Source organism: Mugil cephalus, chromosome 11 (genome assembly GCF_022458985.1).
Source record: "Mugil cephalus isolate CIBA_MC_2020 chromosome 11, CIBA_Mcephalus_1.1, whole genome shotgun sequence".
Taxonomy (NCBI): domain Eukaryota; kingdom Metazoa; phylum Chordata; class Actinopteri; order Mugiliformes; family Mugilidae; genus Mugil; species Mugil cephalus.
In genome coordinates, this window is record NC_061780.1 from 12753088 (window position 1) to 12779195 (window position 26108).

The following is a 26108-nucleotide window of genomic DNA, read 5'->3' on the forward strand; positions in this document are numbered from 1 at the left end:
CCAATCGAGTGGAAAGTGTCAACTGGGTGTACATAAATTTAAAACTGAGGAGAGTTCTGTCTTCCTCTAAAAAAGAGACTTTTCTCTGTGCATGATGACTGCCAAGCGGTTGTGTTTATAGTGAGCTGAACCTGCCACAGGCTAGACGGTAGCCGTTATTTATGTTCAAAGACTTTGCCGGTGATTGAAAAGGCACCCTACTCTTTGATTTACCACTGTGTATCAATCAGTCAATCATGAATGAGCTGTGTGAACTTCCCTCAGACTGCTTTGTGCCGTCATTTTTTACGATACATCAGTGGAATTCTTGCAGGAAGTCGTATAAGTAGAAGGTGGGGAAGGTGCCTTATCGCTCTGTCTGCAGGAACACCTCGGCGATGACTGCCTTCGCCTTCAATTAGCAAAAAAGCGACAGCTTTAGCGTGCGTTTCGTACACGTGCATTGCCTGTGATTGCACAAATGAGACGTCTTGTATTGTTCGACTTTTTCTTGCTTGTTTATATCCTGCTGCGCGCTCATGTGCTGGGATTTTTCTTTCTTAAAACTCTTACTACCGACTGCTTTGATCCTTTATAGGGCACTCATTGAAATACTTGGAAATTCTAAATCTCAACCCTGGAGTGTTACCGTAGGACGTCAGAGAACTGATTTACTTTTGAACTGTTACAGAGAAAGTCAAGAGTGATGAGTTTAACATGTATGGCTCCTTGCCCTAAAGTAGTTAACAAATGTATACGTGTATTTAGACCACCAGAACATAAGTGCAGATTCAGGCGGGATCACATTAGACAACTTTAGGCCACTTCCTTATGGCACCTAATAAAACAGTTGCGCTCAGTGTCCATGTAGAGGTGGACTTTGCACTCCACATTGGACCCCGATTTGACCTGAGAGTATTTCCTTGATCTAAACCTCACTGAGGCACAGCGACGCAGTTTAAACAGCAACAGACGAGAGGCACTTTTACTGGCAATGGCGGGAGGTGCAACCGAAAGCAAAGTTAAAATAGGTCAATTGTTTTTTGTTTTTTTTTCATTTAATAGTTGTCATATATTTTAATTCCCTGTTCTAGTTTGCAGTCTTAGGTGCAAGAGGGCAGCAGTTTTAGCAGACTGTTTAAAATAATTGGATGAAATAACCAGTTCTAAGAAATCAAAGACGTTTTTTTTTTTTTTTTTTTGTGGCATATTCAGATCCGCAATCTGCTTCTCTCATTTAAAGAACTGAATTACAGATTTTTTGGGGTGAGGGGGGTGGTAATAAAAAAATAAGCTGCCAGTTTGACTGCATATTGTCATACAAGTGACCTCGCGTAGCACCTCTCTGCAACACTCAGGGTTGTTTTGTGCAGTTTTATCAAAGCATGAAGAGCACACGCTCTTGGACACCATTGCAGTCGAACGTCTCCGCTGATGGGCAAGCCTGTGCTTGTCTGTGGCTGACAAACATCCCCTCTCTGGGGCCCGGTTTAGGTTTAAGAATAGTAATACCCAAGGACACATTTTGTCCACATTTGGATACAGCAGTGGGTTTCAGCCCGGTTTGGAAACAGAGGCTTTATGAAAGTTCAACGTTAACAGTAATCTGAAGTGAAGTCTTGGACAGGCTGTTTATTGAGTGAAGCAGGGACCGAGCGTTGTTGGGGGACTGATCGCGTCGATTAACTCTCAGACGCGACATCAAACGGGAAACCGGAGCGCAACCTTCCCGAAGAGAAAGATTCAAAGCAGTGACCCGACTGATTAACCTTGCGTTCACCTTGTCATCCGACGCCGCACTGTAAAAGAACAGAGAAGTAGAGCAGAGAAGAAGAAAACCCGGTAATCTCTCATGGAATGCTGATACATTTTATGCAGATTGGATGCAGAGTATTTTTAACCATGCAAACTCTGACGGATAACAAATAGTTTGTTTTGGAGCTTTGACAGTTTGTTTGAATATGTAAATGTTACAGAGAGACGGGGAGGAGGGGGAGGCAGGCAGAGATAACGCACCTCATTTGCAATCAAGACGTTAGATTAGATGATACTTGTCCGTCACCGTACAATAGCCAGCCTTGATTTTAGAGCTTATGGCCTTTAAATAACCCTCTAACATGTATATTCTATCTCATATTTCCCCCTTGAATATTTGTTAAAATATCTGGCATGTTCTGTGTGCAGTGTGTATTACGTTCTGTGTTTTTTGGCTCCAGCTTATGTGTATAAGCTGAGAAATGACAAAAAGATCTGCTTTAACCTTCTCAGTTGGAAAATGGCGCATAAATGGTGCATATCAGAGCAGCTACAGAGTTTATCTCTATAACTGTTGTCTCGTAGTTAAGGTATCACTTTTGGGTTCAGTGCACCGATCAGCCACAACATTAAAACCACTGACAGGTGAAGTAAATTACACTGACCACCTTGGATGTTACGTAGACATGTAGACCAGACCAGGTGCCCCCACCCCATAGCAATGACACTCCCCAGCAGGAGGCAGCCTGACAACTAAAAAAAACATGAAGAACGGCAGAAGGTGTTGACCTGGTCTTCAAATTCAACCCTCAACCCGTAGGACCCAAAGGGTTAAAGCTGCAAAAGCTTCTTATTCGAGGCCACAATGCAACAAACGCGTCCTCAAAAATTCATCCGTGACATAAAGGCTTCCGAGATACCACATGGAGACCGTGACGGAAATTTCTATATGGTGAATACAAGTGATCAAAGAAAGTAGCGGCACTCAGTAGTCGCCTGGTTTTCAGTGCCACATGAATAGCGGTACGTGCAGGCTGCATGAAGCAAATGAAAGACTGTAAACACCGTTACCGAGGAGAAGATAATTAGAGTATAACATAATTAAAGCAGAAAGTATATGGATGGATGGTTTGAGTTCGTAATGACCAGCTGACAAGCCAGTGCATGTATAATATATCTGACCGGCAATGGCTGTCACTGGGTGAAATATGCTGTTGAACTATAAATTAAAACCTACAGAGGAGGTATTTATGGCTGTTAGCTCGCTTTCAGTTCATGAATACCAAGATGATAGAGACAGAGTGAGGAACCTGGACATGCGGACCGAGCTCGTTCCTGTCCATCTTGTAAATGCCTCAGGAAGTGCTAGAAAAACACGGATCCAGTGAACTGTGTTCCCCGATTTGACAATTAAAAAAAAAAAAAAAAAAAATAGATGGATGGTTCGAGCTGTTGCATGTATAATACTTAGTATCCAACAGTGCTGCCGAATACGCTGCTGAATTATAAATTAAAACCTACGCCCGAGGTATTTATGGCTCATCTTTAGTTCATGGATACCAAAATGATCTCCTCTTAGACTCTCAGACTGAGGAACCTGGATATTCAGATGAAGCTCGAAAGACGGATGATGCCGCTTCTCACTGAAAGCAAATCCCAAATGGCTGGCATTAGGCATCTGATTAGGACGCCGAGCTTTATGTGGGGATTACGTCTCTCGTCCAGTCTGTAAATTCCCTGTAAGTCCTGGAATACATGGACGCGGCCCCATGTGCTGAGCTCCCTAACTAGATAATTGGAAGAAAATAGATGGATGGTTTGAGTTTGTAATGACTCCCTGGCAGCCTGTTGCGCGTTAGGGGTTAATACCAGAGGAACACAGTGCCTGATTAGTTGCGGACCGTTCCTGGCCAGCAGCAATTAATTCGACGCCGAGGTTATGCATATCCACCCCTGTATATCCTCCCTTTGCACCCGCGTCTCCCCCCCTTGTGTTCATGGTCTAAAATCAGCCTAATTTTGGAGGTGACCTGCTGCTCCTGAGATTAAGTTATGTATCATTCCCCTAATCCTTGCTGACAAGTGTGTGTTAGTGGTGAGGCCGACTTCTGCGGCATGTCATCCACTAACAGATGGCATAAATCATTCTCTTAAACGCTGCATTAAGTATTAATCATTCTCAGTGCTGTCACTGTCACACTGCTCGGTGGGCCGCGGGCATGCAAAGTGTGATTAATGAAGGTGGAGATTTAAGGAGCCACTTTTGGCCCCCGCCCCCTTTTACCTAGCCTCCCCCATTGGCTGAGGCGGGACGGACGGGGCACCTGCGCCACCGCGGCGGTGACCTCTGAGGATCATAGGGGATAATTCCCACTCTTGTGGCGAAGCCCAGCTGTCTCATATGGGTTAGATAAATGTGGCGTTTTTTTTCCGAGATCGGCCTGGCATCGGCGTGCGCTTCATTCGGCTTTGTGGAGGCAATTTTCTTTAAGACACAATGACAAACACACTACACATACATTTTCAGCCCCAATAGAAAGCAGATATTTACCCGGGGGAGAGCACCTACTCCACCACACTATCGCGCTCTCGCGCCGTGCGCGACTTCTCCTACATTCAACCATACGCTTATCGTGGAACTGCCGCGATGAAATAAGTTTCCAGCAGTTGTTCTAAAACCCAGCATGAACAAACGCGATAACGTATTAAGCTGTGTTTGGACTGGTCGCGTATCTTTTCATTGTCGCCCTCCCTGCGTTGATGCGTCCGTGTGCCGCATACGTTAATGTTACCAGCCGTGTTGTTTTAATCGGAGACAGCACCGTCCAAGAAAGACAATGGCAGGGGCCGATTCAGCGAATGCCGGGTGACAACACGTGTTTGCATTGAAACTCGCGTCACCCGGTGTTAACAAAACCAGGAAGCCGGTTTAAATGGAGGGGTTAACGGAAGCCTGGTTTGCTTGTTTTACTTTTGTGATGCACCTCTTGCAGAAATGTACAGTAGCACAGTGCATTGATACTCCGTCTAAAACATCTGAACACATATATTCACAGTTATGTGTTGCTACTTACAGTGACATATATATATCTTTTTTAATCTTACATCCAGTAAAGGCATAATTAGCTGAGAGGAACAGGAAGTACTGGGACAGCATGCAGCAGCGCGCATCTAGCTAGAATTGTACCCGTGCCACTGCAGTGAGATCTCTTGTGGAGGCGGATTTCTCTTTCCTCGTGTTTTCGAGTCTCTGAGGTGACCTCCCAGTTACGTGGAGTTGCAGCTCTGGCTCCAGGATTAACACTCTCCTCTCTCGCTCCACACACCCCTTTGCCACCCTTGCCCCTCGGTTCCCGAGCTCCCGCTCCTCTTTCCAGCGCCCTTAATCTGACGCTGATGCAAAGTGAAAGACCACTGGCGCTCCCTTGACATCCCTATTCAGCCCCCTCTGCGCCTGGTCTCCAATCTACTGCCTCTGCGTTTGCTTTGCTTCAGGCTCCAAGATTCAGACCCCCCTCCTCCACCCCTCCACCCCTCCACCCCTCCATCCCTCCGCTCCACCGCCGCTGCTGCTGCTGCTGGGATGCTGGACTTGGAGCTGTGGCTGATGTGGCTTGGCGAGCCGTGCGAAGTGTGATACAATGCATAATTATGTTGTCAGAGGGCATCATGATGGAAACATCTCAGTCCCCAGTCATCGCAATGGGACTCCATCACTCTGCATCCCTCTCTGTGCAGCGCTAATAAAATGGAGGCGCACGCCGTCCGCGATGGCAGCCGGAGAGATCCGGTTGGTGCTTGTTTTCCACCAATGTGAGCAGTTGTCTCCTCAAAAAAAAAAAAAAAAACCTTGTTAGAGAGATTCCGACACGAAGTGCTTTTTCTTTCATGGCTACCGCGGGGAATGTATTTTTAGTGATATGCTGTAAGGCTCTTATGAGTCTTCAGCCACTGAGCCAAGGCCCGTCTAGTGGTTCATCCTCACGCTTTGCAAATACAGTACATTGAAGCAAATTAGCGGGCGTAAGATCTCCTTGAGAGATTAACCTCGAGTGATAATCCTTGGGAAGTTTATCAGACTTTCTGGCGGCGATGGCTCTGATAATTAGAGCATATTCATTACTTTTTAAAAAGTTGATTTTTTTTAAAGTTTTAACCGAAGTGCAGCTTGATGATTAAATTCAATTATACAGCACGCTGATGTGCTGTGACAACTAAACATGTCCCCATATTGCAAACTTGGATCATTCGAAACAGTAGGGACAGTGCAGATGCTACACAAACAATTAACACTACGGATGTACGTTTTTTTTCACACCTGTATTCTCAGTTTCATAGAACTTGCTGGATGCTAACAATGGCTGTCCAGTTTTCAGCTTAATTAGATCTTGTAATTAGGAGATGAATGGCTTATTCTGTGCTGAGAGAATGTGAAGTGTACCAGCAGGGGCTCCCCACCTACGTGGAACTCAGTCAGATTGGTGGAAGCAGGAGATTAGAGAAAAGGAGCCTCACATAAAGCCGCTCAGCCCCCTCACTCCAGTCTAATGCCAATTGTCCCCTGGTATTTTCACCTTTAATCTTGTCAGTAAGAGGTCTGAAACTACTTCATCCCTGATTAAGAACCTTTACTTATTTTACTTTGGCTGAGTAATGAGGATATAGAGGCTCTCATGCGAAGGCTGGTAAAAGAAAAAAAAAACATGGCTCCTTAGATGCTGTCAGTGTCTTGCTTAGCTTGAAAAATCCTTAAACGTATAGATTGGAATTGTGCAGCACAACTTGCATGACTATATTTATAGGTACATTTATAAATTAGACACCATAGGTTCACAGAAAGACAATGCTTCTGTACTCTGTGATCTATTTCCCTTCCAGGTCATGGAAAAAATTGTTACACAAAACTGCAGCACTTTTTAACTGGTAAAAGAAAAAAACTGAGGTAGACACTTCATGAAAGGATTGGATTATTTCCTGACTTTGTACTGAATCGCATTGGTCTATGTGAAAGGTTGTAGCTACTTTCAATGTGCCACCATGAAAACTTAACGGAGAAAATGTATTTATGATACCTCTGCTAAGCTGAGTGTTGGGTGAGTGAGTTCTGAATTGCGTTTTTAGGAACAATGAAATTGCACATTTTGCTCAGAAAAACAGATCTGAAAAAACTTTGATCTTTATTGATTTGGTGAAAAAAAAATAAAAAATCTTTGAAATGATTTACTGTGAACTTTGGTTCACATACCCATGGTTCCATCAGCCATGTTTCATATCATTAAAATCGTAAGGTCAGTTTCATGCAGTAACTCATCACAACACTAACAACACTGAAAGAACTGCATAAACACATCATGCAAAATCTGCAATAAATAACTATGAAAAGAGAAACAATTCACCCATGTCACACAGTTTATACATTTATTATACAAGACAGGAATCTGCAGTCAGGTCTGATGAAAAGCAGACAGATCAATAGTAGTGAGAGTAGGACAAGGGTAGAGGTAGGTGTAGTCTGTTGCCGGTGTCTGGGTCTGGTTATTCCACTGGTGGTACTCCCCGTGGTCCAGATCCGTCTGAACCGGCTCCACTCGCTGCTCTTTAGATGTTTGTGCGGCTTTTTAAATTCAGATACAGAAACTCATCAGTCCATTTAGCCTTGAACAAAACTGTTTTAAAACCAAACAATGTTTCTTAATCTTGCACTCTTGAAAAAAATCTCTTTGGCTGACTACAAAAGAAGTTTTATCGTTTGCTTTTTGTGTCTTTAAATTAAATGGAGGAATGTGCAATTTATCCTTCTGATGCACAGAAATATTCTCTTACCTTCATCACCGGGTCGAACCTTCCTCCTGTGTCTCTTTCTCTTTTTGCCCTGTAAAAAAACAAAAAAACAGCCACATTAGACTTTTCATCTTTTGATACCAGCTGATAAACACAAGGCTGTTTCCAGTAACCACGTTTGATCTTCTAGTGTAATGATTTAACTATGACTGAGTTGGACATGAGCAGAGGGTGCATACGTAATTGTCCTTGCATGACCAGGTGGGGTACTCTAAGATGTGGATCAGCTTCTCCCTCTCAGCTTCCTCGTAGTATTTGGTCTTCTCCTCCGGCAATAGAGATTTCCACTGTGGACAGAAGACAACACACTGTCAGGACACACTCTGATACACAACTGTCTGTTATGAAAACAAAAGAACATTCCCAAACTATGGTTAAGTTCAGATAAATGTGGTTTGTGTAAAACTAAGAGTTCACTAAACAAACCTTTTGTCCCAGGACTCTGTTCAGTTCCCCACTGTTGCTGATGTTCAGTTGAGCCGCTACGTGAGGCCTCTGCTCCTTGCGATAGAGCATGAAGGCATTTAGCGGCTTCTTCACGTAGGGAACACCTTCATCCTGGTCACTCCTCTTTCTTTTTCTATGACGAAAACAGAAAAAAAATTACAATGGAGTAAGCAGAAAAACAGCACTACCCTTGTCTGTGCGGTGCTGCTCATTAAAGAGTTTAAAGTTTAAAGTCTGATTAAATTTCACTTACAGTGACACCACGGGGGGTGCACCAGAGTCTGAAGATGGAAAATCAGACTGTGTCACTTGTCCTTGGTACTTGATGGAAGCACAGTGCACAACATTCACTCCAGGAAAAGCCACCGGCTGAGGACGGCAGTCGGAGCTCTCTATTTCCATTGGCTGAAGTTGGCTACTGTTTGGCTTCCCAAGGACAAGAAGGGGACCAGATGAAGGTTCAGAGTCCGGAGAACGGGGTGGAGATGGTGGTGGAGAATACCAGGATGCTAGATCAGCCAGAGACGGGAGAGTGGTCATCAACTCTCTCAGTTCAGCTTCAAATTCTGTCTGCTCAGACGTGGTACTGTAATAAACAAAAGAAAAAGAAAAAAAGACATAGCATCATATTTTTACTGGCAGAGAAATACATTTTTGTCTAAAATGGAAGAGCTAACTTACTTTGGCACCACTGAAGGTGCAGCATAGTCTGCAGGGGTCACACCAGCTTGTATGGGACCAAGCGGTCCTCGGTCGGTAATGAGGGAAGACTGCTCAGCATTCAGTCCTGGAGCAGTCTCCAGGTGAAGGGGGTCCTCTGAGCTGCATGGAGCTGCTCCAAGAGGGACAGAGCGAGCGTTTTCGCCGCTCAAAGGATTCAGCAAATGAGGCTGGGAGGCCTCTGGGACGTCTTGCCCAGCAACAAAAGGAGAAGAACATGGAAACACAGGTGGAGGGTAGATGGTTGTGTCTTCTGACATGTCCTCAGCCATCGACTGAATAGTGGCGACCACCTCTTCCCATGTCATCTCCTTCGTAGTTTGATCAAAAACTGCTTGGAGATCCATCTCTTTTGCAGATTTTGTGAGATGCTTATCTACAGTTAATAAAAAATAACTGAATTACAAACATCTGCAAAACTAAACACACACACAGGCTACGTTTGAAGCGTTTAGGTTACTTTATTACACAGCGGTGTGGATAAACCAAGACTGACTTTAGCAAAGCTCAAGATATTTCACGTTCTGCTATTTTCTGCTGTGGAAAATAAGTTGAATTTGACAGACTTTGTATGGTGGTGATTTACAGTTAATAATAACTACATTAGAAATATCAAGAAGACTAAATACACACATGCAGTTAAAATTTTTTCTTAGTTTACTGCTGAGGGGCATGTAAAATCAAGGAAGCTTCAGTATCCTATATATCATATATAAATAAGGATATTTCATTATCTTCCACTATCTGTCTTCACTACATTTCCAAGGGAAATACATGTATCTCACTCTATTTATCTGATAGCACTAAATGCAATGTTTTGCTTGTTTGACATCTTCAAGATTGAGCAACATCAGGACCTCAGCAGGCAACCAGTTAAGCAAAGACGTTCAGTACTTACAGCGTCAGGTAGCTAGCAACGTTTTGAGTTTTTCTTTCGTAGAAGGCTTTTTCAGTGCGTTCACGGTGAAGTGATCCGGAGAAAATAAACAACTTGACGGAACTTTACCAGAGTCTAGAACTTTAATGGTTATGATGTGAAGGTTCTATAGAATGTTGTTCTGTGATGTCATATGATGTCACTGCGAGTTCGTTTTAGGTCAGTCTGGTGTTACTATTTACTTACTTACTTACTTTACTTATACTTTTTGACATCAACTCGTACTTCAGCTGCACTGCAGTCATGTTGAACATCACAAACTAATAAAGGACACTTTCATTGAAACCATTTCATGTCAAACTGATGTGCATAATACAAATCACACTCAGAGGGATTTGTTAAGCAATATAACTTCACTGTCACTTAAATTCAACTTCATTACATGAAAAAAACGCACCAAAAGAAATGTGTGCATAAGCTATAAATGTGTCTACAAGCCCAGCTTGCGCAAAAAAATAACAACCCAGCACCAGCTAAAGTGTTGCAGGTCCCAAGTGGTAAGGCAGGCACACCAGACAAAAATGTCCTGACAAACGGGGGCAATGATGAAAGAAGAATTTGTAGTTGTTATAAGACAGGGCGCTCCCGAGAGAGTTACGAGGAGTGAGCAGTCCCAACATTCAAAATCCTGTCTTTTCTTTCCCACCCGCAAACCTGCTTCAGATGTGTTATTTAACGCCACAAAAGGATTCGTGCTACTACTTATTTTTTTACCGTGTCTTGCAGTGCACCCTAAGAGCGGACTTAACGGACTGTAAAATCTGTAAAATTACTCTTTAATTCAAGGGAACCTGTGAATGGTGAAACATTCAAAACAGTGTTTTGTCTGAAAGTGTGCGCCCTGTTTTTATCCAGCGGACAATTGGAGCTGTTGATAATTGTTTTTGACTATTAAACGTGTTACCACAAAAAGTAGTTACTCAGTTTGTCAGTCGACACTCAAAGAAGATTTCTGAGTGCTTATAGAACTGGGTCAACTCAGATGAATTTAAGCCGTGAAATGAAAAATAGATCCACAGAGATAAATTGTTAAGTAATGTAGATGTATCGCAGATGCATAGCTTAAGACGTGTTTTATCGTCGCATACTGAGTGGAAACTTCTGTTGCAAATCATGTGAATCTAGCACTGATAAAACATCCAGCCTTGTCTCTCTAATCGGTTCTCACTTAGTCCGAGCTCAGACGAAAACCTCCGGTTCCCTCTGCGTGAGTCTCTCAACTGTGGCCGAATATGTGATGGAGAAGATGGCGGTAGCCTGTGGGGTCCTCCATCAGCGAGGCTGAGCAGCTGGGGTGTAATCGTAGCTGTGATTCAGCGGGGCGCGGACGTGTCTGAGGGCCCCGCATGTCGGCTTTGCCAGCGCGGAGTGTAACCCCGAACATTACCGCGGCCGATGAGACAGTTTGCCGTCGGCGTGGAATATCTAAGAAATGTTTGTTGTTGCGTTGCTCATAATGCACACCAGCTTATGTGCATGACTGCAGGTATTTTGTGCTGTTTGGCTGCAGTTAAGGTGCTAAAAGGTGCCATAAACTGTATTTTCATCGGTGTCAAACCGCAGACAACCTATTGACGCAGAGGCCGCGGACAGCGCTGCAAACTCTTTGGCTTGAACGTTCGATTGAAGAAGAATACATTTCTCCAGAATTTGGATTTGCAGTTGGGGCCCACATTAGCACAGTCCTTGTTCTCCTGGCCCGCAGCCATATATAACAAATGATCACCATCTTCCAGCAACGCCCTGCGCGTACGCCAGGAGAATGTCCTTATTCTGCACATTTCTCAGAATTTGTCTTGGACCTCGTAAGTTGTCTGGAGCAGCGTCTTAGTGAAATGGAGACCATTCGCTTGGCGGGGCCCAGTGCGACCCCTTCACTTCGCTTCACTCCAAAATGTTTTGACGTCGTGTTCGGTGTCGGCGTTGCAGAGGTCTGGCACGTGTGTCGACCTTTTACTTCAAACTTGAAAGCGCTTTGACAGGACTTGAATTCCTTGAGCATATATTCAAAAGTTAAAGTGACTAATACGAGTAGCCGGGTCGTCGGATCAATTCATCTCCAGCCTTTTGTGCCGCTACTCCGAAGCCAGCTGCTGCCGTCATTCAGAGCCGGTGGTCGACCCTCCCGCCGTCAAAGTTCAATAAAGTGTGAAAAACACAGACGCCTGCTACACACAGCGCCGCTAGTTGTTAGTGCGCTGTAAGCATGACCGTGGATTCTGGGCCGGGATTTACTGCGTGGTGCCACATTGTGTTTTCCTTTTTAATGTCAGCACACATGAGGAACTCATCACAGCTCACACAGAGCACAGTGATTGAAGCTGCGGAGGGATTCCTGGAATTGGTTTTCTTTTTCGTGGAGGAGAAGGCGGATTCTGAAGAACCTGCAGGAAAAGAGAAAAGGGAGGCAGAGAGGCAGAGCGTCGCCGTCGAAGGGCCGTCGCGGGCCTTTTTGTGTGACCCAGCGGAGAATTTACCTCGGAGAGCGTGCTCGCTCTGAAGCCGCAGAGTTGCTTCCTGGGGTTGAGCTGGAGCCCATTCTTCAGCCCTTACCTCCCTCACAATGGGCCAATAGTTTAATTAGCTTTCTAACAGCGAGCCTTGGCAGCTCTCCCTCTTTCTGTTCCCCCCAGGCTTCTCACCTCAAACACTGTCCCCTACTGGTTGGCTGGGGTCCAACACACAGTGGCTCCCACTGTCAAGTTTTTCCCTTTCACGGTCTAGCTCTCACTGTAGCATGCACACTCTTTAGCTTCCTCATTTTAAATTTGACCGCGTTTTGGTCGACTCCCTTCTCGATAAAGTTCTAAAATATTTCCTTTTTTGGCGGTGTAATAATATCGAACTGTCTCTATCCGGCTCCAAACTGCGACAGAATGGAAATGCAGATGCGCCCAAAGTGGTGTTCTCCACCCAGAGAGCTTTGAGTCGGCCTTCAAAGTGGTCTGACTGAAGCATGGCTAATCACTTTAAGCAAGGCTTTTTGTTCCTCGCCGTCTCCGCTTGGCCTAACATGGCTGGAACGCGGCCGCGTCCTCATCTCGCGCGCTAACAGCCAGCCGCCGTCTCCCCGCGCCTCAAAACCTCCGCGCTCCCCTCTCCCCGTCGCAGGGTGTCGGCAGCAGGCGCTCTGTCAAAATCGCACTGATTAGTCCCCAAGAGAGCTGTGGAGAGCGCACGCACCCGCGCGCGCGCTCCTTTATTATGTTTCAAAATACACAGCGTGACATAGAAACAGCCACGGCTTCGGCTTTATGCTGCTGTGCTCCTCTCATCATGTATCTGGAGCTCCTCATGACCAAAAAAGAAAAAAAAAAAGTTCAAAGTTCGCTCAGATTTTACACTTTTTTTTTTTAACGTCTTTTTCAAGGACCAGCTCAGTTAACGGGGTCTAGTCTTCCAGGCTGGATCCCGCAGACGTGAGCGGCGCAGTGCTGGATGAGGGCAGGTTACGTGGCCCGACACCAAATCATTATCCTTTGAAAGCCGCGCATGCAAGCAGTGACATTTAACACAATGCTCTTAGGTTTAAGGTCAATCTAATCACTGCCTCGCTTCACTACTTAAGAATGGTGGAAGTACTGTGAATACAAAGACAGATTTTATGTGTGTGGGGGGGGGTAAAAAAAACAACCAGGAATTCAGTTCATGCGGTGTCTCTTTTTTCATCTCTGCCTGGATTGAGCGTGAGTGCGCGGACGACTGTTCCCATTCGCCTACACGTCCATCTTTGCTCGGGGGTGACGGCCTCGCGTCTCAGCAGTATAGCGCAGAGCATGAATGCGAGTTTACAGGCCGAGCTCTCGCGCATTCATATACGAGGATGCGCTGGACTGGACGCTTGGCTCCAGCCGCAGCGAGATTGATGCGAGACACCACGCGACTGGGCAGGTGGCAGCTGCACCAGGAAGCTGGTCCGCTGCAGGCCAAAGGACCGCGTGGTCGCAGGACATGCCCGGATACGGGGAGACGATCAGGTGGGCGCTGACGGGGCCGCCTGGGCGGCCGCCCGGACCAGGTTGGGAGCGGCGGAGCAGGTGGAGGCTGGAAAGGAGAGAAAAAAGGGAGCTGTTAAAAGGTGAAGCGGCATTTGAGTTTGGCTCTCTCCTCCCCCGAAGCATTTGATCGCTCATTTTTTCCTTTTATTTGCTTTCGGCGCCGCGCTCGTTGGCAGTGTTGTCATTCAGATTGGCATTGTTGCTCTGGAGGTTCCCCCACAGGACCGTTAACGGAGTTCACAGAGCCATCTGGAGTACCAGGTTGTCTATTTTTTTACAGGAATTGAAGCGGGTCCCTCGGTTTCAGTTTTTATCTGAACATATGTTTCTTTTCTTTTTTCCCTTTCTTTCCTTTTCTGGGGCTGCATCCAAACCCACTCTTTTACTTTCACTATAAAACATTTGGATCATTGTCGTCTTGGATCGTCGATCCACGTGTAAAAAAACCACAGTGGTTTTGTGTTTCTAACATATTGGCTCACTGCAATGTGACATTGTTAGCAGAAGGTAGCGTGCAAGCAATGGACAATCAATTTGTAACTCATGTATCCTCAGATAAGATGGAGGCAGTTACTGCAAATTAAATAGAGATTGATTTTGGACTTAACTGAGGTCCAAACCTTGTTATTGTTCACTTTGTGCCCTGATGGGACAATGGAACCGAGGATTCATTACACATCTTTGCTTAAGTGTATAACTATCATGCACCTGCTCTTTGCCAGTAAAACCTGAGTTTCCATTTCAGCAGACCTCTGCAGAGCTCCAGTCTGAGGCCGGTTTCACTGCGTTCACTCACGACCCCAGACAAATAGATTTTAATGACTTGTTGTCTTTTCCTCTGTGCTCCCACAGCACAGGTGGCGTAGCCCGTCTTCACTTATAATCCCTTGAAATGCCAGAATGCTCCTCGTCTTCCTGGCTGTGGAGTCGGTCTCCAGATTCATTTGAATACTGTTCAGCCTATAACGAACTGAGAGCGTTGCGCCGTCTAATTAAATAGCTGCATGTTTAGACTCAACACTTCTATGACATTCGCTGTCATGCAGATTTCTCTCTTTCTCTGGCTGCCGCTCTTCCAGCTATCATTAGATGAGCTTAGCTTCGCTTTAAAACGGGTCTTGTTAAACCTCTCAGGTTCACGCACCTGGATGCCTGAACGTTAAATGGGATTCCTTTCTTCAAAGTTTCTTAAATTCGCTCAAATCTTTGTCAGTTCTTTTTATTTTTATTTTTTCAGTGTAATCTACAAAACTAATATTTTTGGTTGTCACGAAAGCGCAACCCGTGATGACCTTCGGTTTCCTTCGGTGTGTGCGCGGCCAACATTTTGAAAATCAGTCCGTAAAGGTGACATTTCTCTGATGAGTAAACTCAGAATGGGGGATTAATTACCCGGCTGCGGAACTTTTTTGCTTTTGGAAAACATTTTTCAAGTCTTCGCAAATAAGACCTGGCCTTTAGAGCTGCACTCTGCAAAATCTATCTCACCGATTTTAACGCCTGAAGGTATATTTTCCGGAAAACGGATGGAAGATGGGTGATATTCTCATTTTCTTGAAGAAGGGCGTACATATTCTCGAGCATCTCACCGAGTTTATGGAATTTAAAATAGCGTGGCTGCGATCTTCACGGCATTTCAGAAAGGATGCCTGCGCTGGCGAAATGATCGGCTTCTCCGAAACATTAAAGCGCTTTTAATGCATTTAGCAGAATGGAATCTCTACCCCGTAATAGAGCACTGAAATGCTCACTGCAGTGCTTCATGCGGTTCCACATGTGGGCTGGAGGAATTGAAAGGCTGTAGGTTGCGGAGACTGCGACTGGCAGCTTTTGTGTTGGTGGAATAGACTGGCAGCAGAGCGGCGAAGCTGCCACGGGCTGTGTGGTTTTTGCAGAGTTGATAGACACCGGTTTCTTTTTGGCCTCCGCGAGCGAGCCGGGGACGTCGCAGGGCGTCTGAGGAGGGCTCGCAGTCAAACTGACTCAGCTCAGCTGCTCGCAAGGTTCGCACACAGTCAGCAGAGGTCAAGTAAGCCTCTGTAGTTTCAGCCGGAGTGGGAGATGTTTTGTTTACCCAAAACAAGTGCGGACATTAAATTCAGACGCTGCGCTCACGGCCCTCACATGAACCCTCGTTCGCCCTTGGCTTGTGTGATCGCCGTGCACGTCGGCGCTGCAGGCCGTTTGATAGCAATCTTGCAAGAGTGACCCGTCTCTGAACCAGGAAATGGTGTTCTAACTAAATGAGCTTAGCCGGGGAACGGATTAAATATTTACTTTTGGTTTTTCAGTTCTTACAACAACATACAGGAAGTATTAACAGATGGAAATTTTCAAGCTTGGGCGGCACAGTGGTATGGTGGTTAGCGCTGGCTTCTCACAGGCTCACAGCAAGAAGGTTCTGGGTTCGAATTCACCGGCCGACTGGGGCCTTTAGCATTTAGTTAGCATGTTCTCCCTGTGTCTGCATGGGCTTTCTCCAGCTTCCTCCCACCCTCCAAAGACATGCTCATTAGGTTAATTGGTTCTAAATGGGTAGGTGTTGGTAGGTGTCGTTTTATGTCTCTCTGTGTTAGTAGACTCCACCTCTCGCCCAGTGACACCTGGAATAGAGGACAATCAGCATGAATTTCCATGAAGTTCCAAGCTTGCACGGTTAAACTCTCGGGTTATAACCATATTCCACTGCAAGTAACCCAGAACCTGCATTCTTACGCCTGTGACAAGAAAATATGTGTTTTTGGTCGACGCATCATAATCACCTCTTAAGCTCATTTGAATCACACCGCAGTGTAGAGAATGTAATAATAATAATGATTCGTAATACTGAGGGGGATTATGAATCAGCATGGTTAGGTCACGAGGTTTTAGTGTCTAAATTAAATGCAGCAATTATTTCACGAGTGAGCCATGTCATAGTTCAGCGTTCCCCTCCTTACGGGAGCGTTGTATCGCGTTTTATTTTTCTAAACATGTGTTGGGTTGGGTTACGTACAGTTCGTTGTTGTAGGTCAAGGAACACATGAGGTGCAATTGATGATATGGCCTCAAATACAGAATAATGTTGGCATGTGAATAAAAATCCATCGGCTGCCTTAACATAAAGTAAAACACAATTAGCTGTAGGTTAGAACAGTAAGTAAAAGTAAACCGAGTTCCTACGAGGGTCACATGTGCAGTCTATGATCTGCCGTTCATGCTGCTCGGAGCATCGCTGCTTCCATGTTTTTAGTTAATCACTCAATTCTCAGTTTCATCAAATGGTTAAAACGAATAAATAAAGTTACTATCTCATGAAATTACTTGATAGAACCAGGTTAGCTTGGCCTGATATGAAAACATTCATTCTGGCCATATCCCATGTAACAAAGTCTGTCACTTCATGTTTTCATGATTTGATCGATTAGTATAATTGATTTTCTTGTACAATTATACATTTACATGCACAAAATCTTCCCATACATTTGTACACACAGGTGGTTTTAAAGGGGGTGATGTGCCTTGCTCGTAGGCAAGAGTGCCTTTTACTTCTAGATTTGAATCAGTGACCATATTCTGTTTGCATGTTCTCCCTGTGTCTGTGTGGGTTTTCTCCTGGTACTCTGGTTTCCTCCCACCTCCAAAGACATGCTCGTTAGGCTAATTGGTTGGCAAGTTCACTTTCTTTGATTTTCAAAAAAAAATTGGCACAGCTATATTTGTGCATATTCGAATCCCTGTTGCTCAACAAATCTTTCAAAAAGAATTGATGAAAACTTTCATGACATCATCGGCACATCCCACAGATCCTGATTGGAGAACATTTAGAAACGTTCTTTATATGTTTCATATCAACTCTTAGAAAGTGTCTTATTCTGACCAATACTGGGAAACTGGCATGTAAAACATACAGATGATATAAACCAAGAAGTAAAAAGAAAACTAGTTCACTTTTGGTCCATGAGTTCTCAGTCTAATTTGTTGTTCAGCTTTCTGATGATCATCTAATTAGGAAGTGACATACAAGCGGCTGATAAGTAAGTGTTTCTTTGTCAAAACAAGCTCAGTGGGAAATTGCAAGTCCTCCTCCATGTTCTCTAAATCATACATAATCATTCAGTAAAAGCCCCCTGCTGCAATATTTTTTTCTGCACCTCCCCAGCTGAAAGGGACACATGTCTTCTGGTCCTTAGCTGTGTCGAGGACCTCCTTCACTACTTCACCAGACACACTGCGGTTATTACGCCCCTGCTTTGAACTTACATTTGCAAATTGCTTCCTTTATGAAGTCTCCCCACATCTATGTCTCTCAAATCGAAACCGAGCGTTTATGAAATTGGAGCCTAAAACGGAACAGATGTGGAACAGAGAGGCCACCAGGCAGGAGAGACGTTCTCCTGCTAATTAAACTGATTTATTTTATGGCCCTTAAAGTTTCGCTTTGTTGTCACAATCCACTTGTGTCCCACATCTCACCATCTGAAGGGAAAAGATGAATGTTACGCTGGGATGAGAACCTCCAGTCCTCCCCGAGAAAAGGCTCCAACTTAAAATAGACCATTTGGGGAGAAAGAAGTATGATAATTAAAGCGAACGTCTTATCACCAGCGTGAACTGATGTTTCTCCTGCCCCTCGGATAAAAAACTGCAGGAAGGAGGAAGTGGAAAATTTGATGTTTTGTTTTCTCTGGAACGGAGAAACGGGAGACAATGAGGCCGGGCCGCTTTTCTCTCCGTGTCCTTGTTTTTTTTTTTCTTGGCGTCGCCCTCGCAATAGCGTGGAAACAGCTGATATCGGAAGAATAATATTTTCGACTCTTATTCCACTGACACGTGAGATGCTTTTATCGTCAGCCCACCATCGCGGATGAAATATTGTACCGGTCTTTTACAGTGAAGGCAAGATTAATTTAAAGATGAATTGCAGCTGACTGGTAGCGCCGGGAGTCGGTGTGAATGCAGCTGTAGGAAGTCTTTGTGTCATTGTTCATCCTCAGAAGATGAAAATGTTCTTGACTTGTGGAACCTTGCTAAATTTGAATTCAGAGACAGTTTGAGAAAAGGGGGCGTGGACGAGGGACTGTTTCCTCTGTTCTTATTTTTTGCTGTAAGACCTCGTCCCGGAGTTAGACTTTTATCAAGATGATGGACTTTTGTGTCTTGCACAGGTCATAGGGGTGCATTTTGGCACGTGAAGACTACTGGGTCTCTGAATCGAAGCTTTGTTCCTCCTCAAAGTCAACTACAAGCATATATATTAGTGTTAGTTAATAGTGACAGAAGAACATTAGTAATCCAATAGTTAAATGAGTTTGCTCCATGTCTCCATGTCACTTTTACTAATAGAAATGCAGTGGTAGCTCTAGGTTGAAAATGACTGGAATATTTGGTAACTAGGACATCTAATTTAGCTGTTTTCCTTTTCCCTTTTTTTTCCCGCAATTATTTATTCCACTTTAGTCGGGTGCCGTCTGGAAAATGATTATCCCATTAAGGTTTAAAGACTGATACTGGGAGTTTAAAAGAGGCATATGATGCTCACTTCCATCTCTCTATATTTTTTTATTTTTATTTTGGGACTCCACTACAGTAACTTTGCATAATTCACAGCATTTAAGGGAAAAAAAGGAGCATTTATCTCATACTGCCTCTTACGCAGCCACTCAGCTGCCCTTGACGATATTTGTTGCGAGCTTTGAGGCCTTTTTTTTTTGGTCTGAGTGGCTGGCTTTGAGGAAGTGGTGGAGCATCTAATCGTCCTCCTGCTGTTCAGAAATAACTGTAAAACTGTCAGGATGTTTTCATTTCACTTCATTTCTTGTTAAGTGACAGGAAATGGCAGCTCCTCGGATCCATACATTTAGATTTGGTCCTGAAACAGGAGTGGACCAGAGCAGCAGAGATTACGGAGTACCAAACAGAGGCTGAACGTCTTTGTTTGCTAAATATTGCGCTCATTACTTCGACTCAGGCCGACATCATCCACAACATTAAAACCACTGCAAGGAGAAGTAAATGGCATTCTTGTGGAAGTTTCTTGGACATGTACCACCCACCCAGACCAGACCAGACCAGACCAGACCACCGTCCTTGATGGCAGCAGCCGTCCCCACCAGGACTGATCGAGTATCTGTGGGATGCACCGAAACAAGCTTAATCCACAGAGACCCCTCCAATCAACCCATATGACCCTGAACTGTTACAGAGGCACAAGAAAGACCTGCACAGCGTTAGAAAAGTGGTCATAATGTTATGCCTGATTGGTGTGTACATGCCCAGTGCAGCAGATGGTCTGAAGAGGTCCGAGGTGACGTCAGCCTGGCACTGAAGTAGGAAACAAAAAAACTGAACCTGGAGTTCAGAGCAGTCTGAAGCCGCTCATTATTTAACCACATGATGTGTCAGCCCGTAGCATTGTTGCATAATTGTCTGGGATGATGATTTTTCTCAGGAATTGTGACCCAGATACATAGTGAGCAGTTCATTGCAATGCAAACATCAGCTAGACTTCTGAATGCTCTCACATATCTTTTTTTTTCTTCTCATTTCTATATTGATACCAACTTATCTGTAATAAACTCACACCGGCTGATGTATAAGCCAGTATAGTTCTACACGCCATCTTAAGTTCTTAGTATACCTTTAACCATGCATGGCAAAGTGAGTTTAACCAGTATAACAGTGTCGTATTAGTTTACACCTCCGTGATTTTCTCTAAGTTTCTCCTCCTCCTCCTCCAGATTCTCTCTTGCAGCATATTTTACAGTAGTCCACCCCGAAGCTGAGCATCTCTGACGTACTTGTTCACTGCCTCCGACCCTTTCTTTTCTCAATCTGCTTCGTGTCCGTCTCTGTGTGACCGCACCCATCCAGCCACCAGGGCTGAGTTATTATTGCCCGGGGAGGCAGAGAGATGATTTCATTGCGTATTCAGGTGCGGGGATGGATGGTTTTCAGAGGCAGCCAGGGGAGTGCTGGTGGAGGAGAGCCTCGGTAGAGAATAAATATACCTGTCCCCCCGCTGATGCATAGGGCCACACTCGCTGCAATGCAAATCAGCCACTCTACTCCCCCTAACCGCTTCAAGTATTACTCAGCCGTTCCCACCTGGATCCCCACCAGCCAGACTCATCCCCGCCACAGATTCAGATGAGACGTTCCCTGAGCTCGCTCTCAGGTGCAGGCTCTCCTCGCAGCGTGGTCTGGTTCCCATTTGTCGACTGTGATGACACAAGAAGCATCCGTTCCTCGCCGCTCGCCTACATTTCCCAGCTGACTTGACACGTTCTGGTGTTCATTACCAGTCCTGAATGCCGGATAATTAAGTTCAGATGTTGGAGTTGACATTGTGTCAAGGTACACGGTGTATGCGAATGTTTTCTTGGAGCGCACTTAGTGTTTTTGCGGTAAATGACAGATTTGAGTGTTTGGCCCGTGTCTTCATGTTGGCTGTGTTTTCTGCTGGTTTTTATCAGCCTCAGACAGTACAGACAGGAAGACATTATTACCAAGGCCGTGTGAGTATATAGCTGTGTGTGCTCGTCACTCTTGCTGCAACACAGATTTTTTTTTTTTATTGTTTTGACAGTGAAAGGACACTAGCTCTTCATATAAAATGCTAAACACTTGAATAGTAGCCAAACAAATTAGGAGTAGGAGAAATGGTGACAGGGCCTTTTTTTGCAGCTCAAATCTTATTTTCCTTTTTCTCATGAAAATAATTGTGCTAAAATAATTGTTAAATGTTCTCTGAAATATACTTTCTTGAGGGATATATGAGAACACCAGTACTCACTCAACCAGAACCAGGTTAGCTTAGCCTAATACGTAGCAGTTCCAGTTCTATTCAAAAGTGACAAAATCTGTCACCTTCGAGTCACACTCTCAACACATTATGTGTTGTTGGCAAGACAATGGCTTCTTCACATGTCGGTCTTTTCTTCAGGTCTCATTCTTTTATGGATTTCATGGTGAAAAAAGAGCCACGTGAGATGTTTTCTTAAATTTCGAATTCAGAAGAACTTGCTGCAGAATGAATCCAATCTCTGGTATGCATTTTTAAATGTTTCATTATCATGACCTTTTTTTGCTGATAAACGTTGTGTATGTCGAGTGACTGTGATTGCGCCCATTCTACCGACACAGCGGCAACACAGCGTGGGTAATTTTAAAAGCCGTATTAACTCACGTCTGACTCAACAAGTCGTCAGTACAGGTACAGTCCATAGCTGCTGCCTGTGGATTTATTGCCGTACGTGCAGCTCTACAGTGACCTTCTACATTGACGATTGTTAGGGTTGAAAATAAATCTTTTAAAGATTTTTGTCTTTGTGCAGAAAAATTAATTCAGTTTCATTATTTAGCTCATTTTAACTAAATAACACCACCTTATTAATAGTGCAGCTTTTTAGGGTACACTGAAGGAGTCTGATAGGGGACTATGCACTATTCGTTTTTCTGTTTATTTAAAACTTCACCTTGTGATATAGTGATCATTACTGTGGATCTGGATGTCCCTGCTAGTATTACGCAACTCATCTTAGACTTCAAAGGTTTTGGGGAGTTTTTACCCTGATTGAACCCTCCTGAAACAACACCAGAAGGAATCTGGTCCTGGACATTGCTCTGTACCGCGGTCGGGTCCAGATCATCTGGTAATGTGAAGGTTTAGACTTCTGGTCTAAAGGCTGTGACACACCGAACCGACTGCAGCGACTGCAGCTTTGGCAGTCGTCTGACTCCCGATGGCTGATTCAGCGTGTGAAGTCAGTAGCAGAGAGCATTGGTGGGAGAAGTACTCTAACGCAAACCGCTGCCCAAGAAGAGAAACAGATGCGACAGAAGTAAGCTGGCGACAAAGTCCAGAGGTCACGCAAACTGCTCATCTCGACTTTTCATCTTCACCTCATCTAAACATTGCAATTTGTGAGGATTTTCACAATGACCATCTGGTGTGAAGAAAAAACAAAAGACTAACTGAACAGCATGAGTCAGCAGAAGCAGATCTGTCTTCCCAGACTCCCAGACACATCCTAACGCTAGCTCTTTTGGTTTCCCCTTTTGAATGATGAATGCAGACTGCTGATATTCAGCATTTAAAATCTGGATGATTATGCCGCTACTCTCAGCAATAACTAAACTGTTTGCTAAATAACAAAAAACCCATACTGACTGTGGCTACTCAACCATTTCGTCACCCACACTCGTTAAGCATTATGCGTTAGTTTAGTTCCTCACTGCAAATTTACCAGTTCATCTTCTTTTTCCTCTCTTTCTTTTGGCTTCTTCGTCTTTCTTTTTTAAAGGTGCTTTAACCCTTTAAAGCCTGAATGTATTGTTGGTGATACATTAAAGCATGCGGTATTTGAATTACTGTAACTAAACAATGATTTGCTTTATTGACAGTACTCAAATTGTGACTGAACAGTGGGTAGTTGTGCTTCTGTCTGAAAGACCTTCGTGACATCTCAATGCTATAACCAACCTCATTTTTACCAACAAATTCCTCCAAACAACTCTCTGACAGTGGTGCGTCATCATTACCATAATGGCAGCTTTTTTTCCCAGAAAGCACAACTTTTTGACCATCGCTGAGTTACGGTAATTCAAACACTGCAAGATTTTTTTTTAATGCACAGGCGGATGTTCAGGTCTTTAAGGGCTGATGTCACCACCCAGACCGAAGTGTGGATTCGTAGATGTGCAGCAAGTTGTTTGAATGTCATCGGCCCGCAGGCCACATCTGACCACATCCAGGAATAGCCTAGTTAGAAGGAGAAAGTATGGTCCTATCTTTATTAAATCAAATGAAACAAGCCCTCTGATAAGTAGCTTGTGCCTTCAATCAAAGATCAAGATAAACTTGTGGCTGCCATTCAACCTTTTCAATGTTGGTTTAAAACCGAGAAAATCACGACAGTGAAGTACTCACAGTTTGGATAATGGGAGAGGTTCCATTTTTTCCTCTATGGTTATATATAAAGTATACATAGCCAGTGTCTTCAGTTTGTCTTACTACTGGGTTAAAAGAATGCAGCATGTGATGGGACGGACGAGCCTCACAAGTATGAGGCCTAACATATCGCCCTCTAGTGGCTTGCTGTAGTACTGCTAATATGAGTCTATTATATCTGACAGGTTTAAGGAAGGACAATTAATAGATCAAATTATAATATATTACTAAGGATGCAATATTTATTTTATCTTTATTGTAAATGAGCGTCAAAAGCCCTCACAATGTCTGCCAAGAAAATATCTGGTCCTTGGACAAATGTAGTTGGCGAACCCTGGACTATAGCCTCGTCTACATCAGTTTCAGTTTCCCAGTGAGGTCACATGAGGCGATGCATTTAACGCTTCCTCATCTGGCACACAAATAAATAACAAACATTTTAAATCATGTATGGTGCACAACTTTGAGATTGGAGAGGAAAATGTCCGTGATGCCAAATCAGGATGGATTTAGAGACACCTGTAGTCTGACCTCAGATTCAGTGAACTGGTGATTCAGTGAAATTATGTTGTACAATTAGCTGTTTTTTTTTTTTGTTTTTTTTTTTACATATTTGCATTGTGATATTTCTGCATTTTCTCACTTTACATTCTTAATTTTTATGCACAGGTAGACACTGGAGCCTCAACCTGGAAAGATTCTTATAACATGTCAAGGATTTAAGATATTTAATGTTTCATTCTGCCGATGAGCTCTTTGGTCAAGAGGCACAAAATTTGTACAAAATGTACAAAATGAAACCCTCCAAATTACATCACTTGGGCTAATTCGCACCAGTGCTTTGTCATGCAGCTCTTTGCTGCCCCGGTGAGTGGCCGATACGCCAATTTGGTACTCAAACAAGTACTACTAATTGACAATCTGTACAAACACGGCCATGTGGTGTTGTGCTGTTTTATTCAGCTCACTCGCTGAACTGAATCTTTTAGGAGCCAGCGATAAGATTAGTTGCGCTGTTTGAGATCAAAGTATTGCACTCTGTTTTTAAAAGCATGTCAATCTTTTTTTTCTTTGAAATGCTAGAAACGAGACAGTGTGTGTTTTAAGATTGCGCTCGGATGACTGTCCAGAATTCATTTAGGTGGTCTTAAGATATCAACACCATCTTGTCTTTTAGCGGTACTGTGATGAAAGGGCTCAGACGCTGCTTTAATTCCATCCCCTCCCTGTCTTCTGATTTGTTCGAGTGAAAAGTTGCCGAAGCAGTAGTGGCGCCTTTAATGAGCTTAGCCCGGCCTCCTTGTGCTTAAAACATATGCAAATAAATGGGATAAGAAGAGACCGACAATATTCACTGTTCATTGTTGGTGCTCTAATTAGATACTGTAGCGAGACGGGGGATTATACAAGAAAATAGCAAACAAGATACCAAATCTGATGTGAGGCGCTACACACGACACAGCCACGATTAACTGCACACAATAAAGCGAGGGAGTGTTTTTACGTATCCTCACGAACGCAGTGGCGAGCTGGAGTGTCTGGTAAACAAGTTGCCACTCCCTTTTATGTCCTCGTGAAATGAGAGAGGAGTCCATCCCCTGACTGAGCGAGCCTCCTCACTTCCAAAGTGTGAATCTGCTATTTTCCGGTTTGCCGTAAAGTCACAGGGGTTGTGTGTGGATTTACTTCTGCTGATCTGCTGAGATTTCGTGAAAACGCACAGTAAACACAGCGATTAGTGTTGAACAAAGACACAAATCTCTTTGACTCCAGTGTGTAAATGAACTCCCAACAACGCCATCACTTCCGTCTCACGATGCCACAGCTGACTGGTTTGGCGCTGCTGGAAATCTCCAGCATTTTTCTCACATTCAGCCCTAAAATAATAATAATTATAATAATAATAATAATAATAATAATAATAATGAAAGAAGTGAGCATCCTAATTATTTGGTTAGTGATTCATTTCCATTTTGCTTCCAAGAAACCACACAGCTAAAAAAAAATAAAAAAAGCCTGGAAGCATGGCCTGTAATACTAAAAATAAGCCACAATGAAGCAGATTTCTGCAGCAGATTTCAAGTGCTTCACATAGTTGAAACAGTAATAAGATGTATTTTTTTTGAAAGAAGAAGAAGAAAAAAAATATATTTTAAGAAACAGTTCAAGAGCTGAAGCTGATTCTGAAAGTCTCTGGCCATTATCCATGTGTAGCCAGACTCGATTCTTCCCAGAATATGAGTCTGATAACGTGCCCTTTGGATTTCATTGTGGATCTTGTTTCAGCCGGTGCAGAGATAAAAATCCGTCTGCAATCGTCTAATCAGAGCCGCCCGGTTGTAAACAAATTCAACTCCACTGCTCTCGCATGACGTGTGTGACTGTGTCGCCGTTAACTCTCCTGTCACCGGTAATAGTTCACGGGGAGTTCAAGACCTGACAGTGGACCTCAGTAGATCAGACGCTTCCATTGTGATATACACAGTAAACCTTAGTGGTG

General features: G+C 44.0%; 2 protein-coding genes across 8 annotated transcripts in view; one reads left to right on the forward strand and one right to left on the reverse strand.

The window, feature by feature from the left end:
- Nucleotides 1-26108, forward strand: part of ptprub (protein tyrosine phosphatase receptor type Ub) — a 160571-nt gene that overhangs the window by 21253 nt on the left and 113210 nt on the right. The window lies entirely within an intron of this gene.
- LOC125015795 (transcription factor 7-like 1) lies at nt 1190-10395 on the reverse strand. The gene is made up of 7 exons (XM_047597760.1): nt 9641-10395; nt 8704-9118; nt 8276-8608; nt 8002-8155; nt 7755-7862; nt 7558-7606; nt 1190-7348 (listed from the first exon to the last, which is right to left on the reverse strand). Exons 2-7 carry the CDS (start codon nt 9087-9089, stop codon nt 7179-7181), a joined length of 1200 nt encoding a protein of 399 aa, XP_047453716.1. The 5' UTR covers nt 9090-9118; nt 9641-10395; the 3' UTR covers nt 1190-7178.

Excerpts from the sequence above, each read along its gene's own strand:
- LOC125015795 (XM_047597760.1), bottom strand. The coding sequence starts at position 9,089 with ATGGATCTCCAAGCAGTTTTTGATCAAACTACGAAGGAGATGACATGG. Across the intron at positions 8,609-8,703 it reads GCACCTTCAGTGGTGCCAAA|TACCACGTCTGAGCAGACAG; the intron begins GTAAGTTAGCTC and ends TGTTTATTACAG. Across the intron at positions 8,156-8,275 it reads GCACCCCCCGTGGTGTCACT|AAAAAGAAAGAGGAGTGACC; the intron begins GTAAGTGAAATT and ends TTTTCGTCATAG.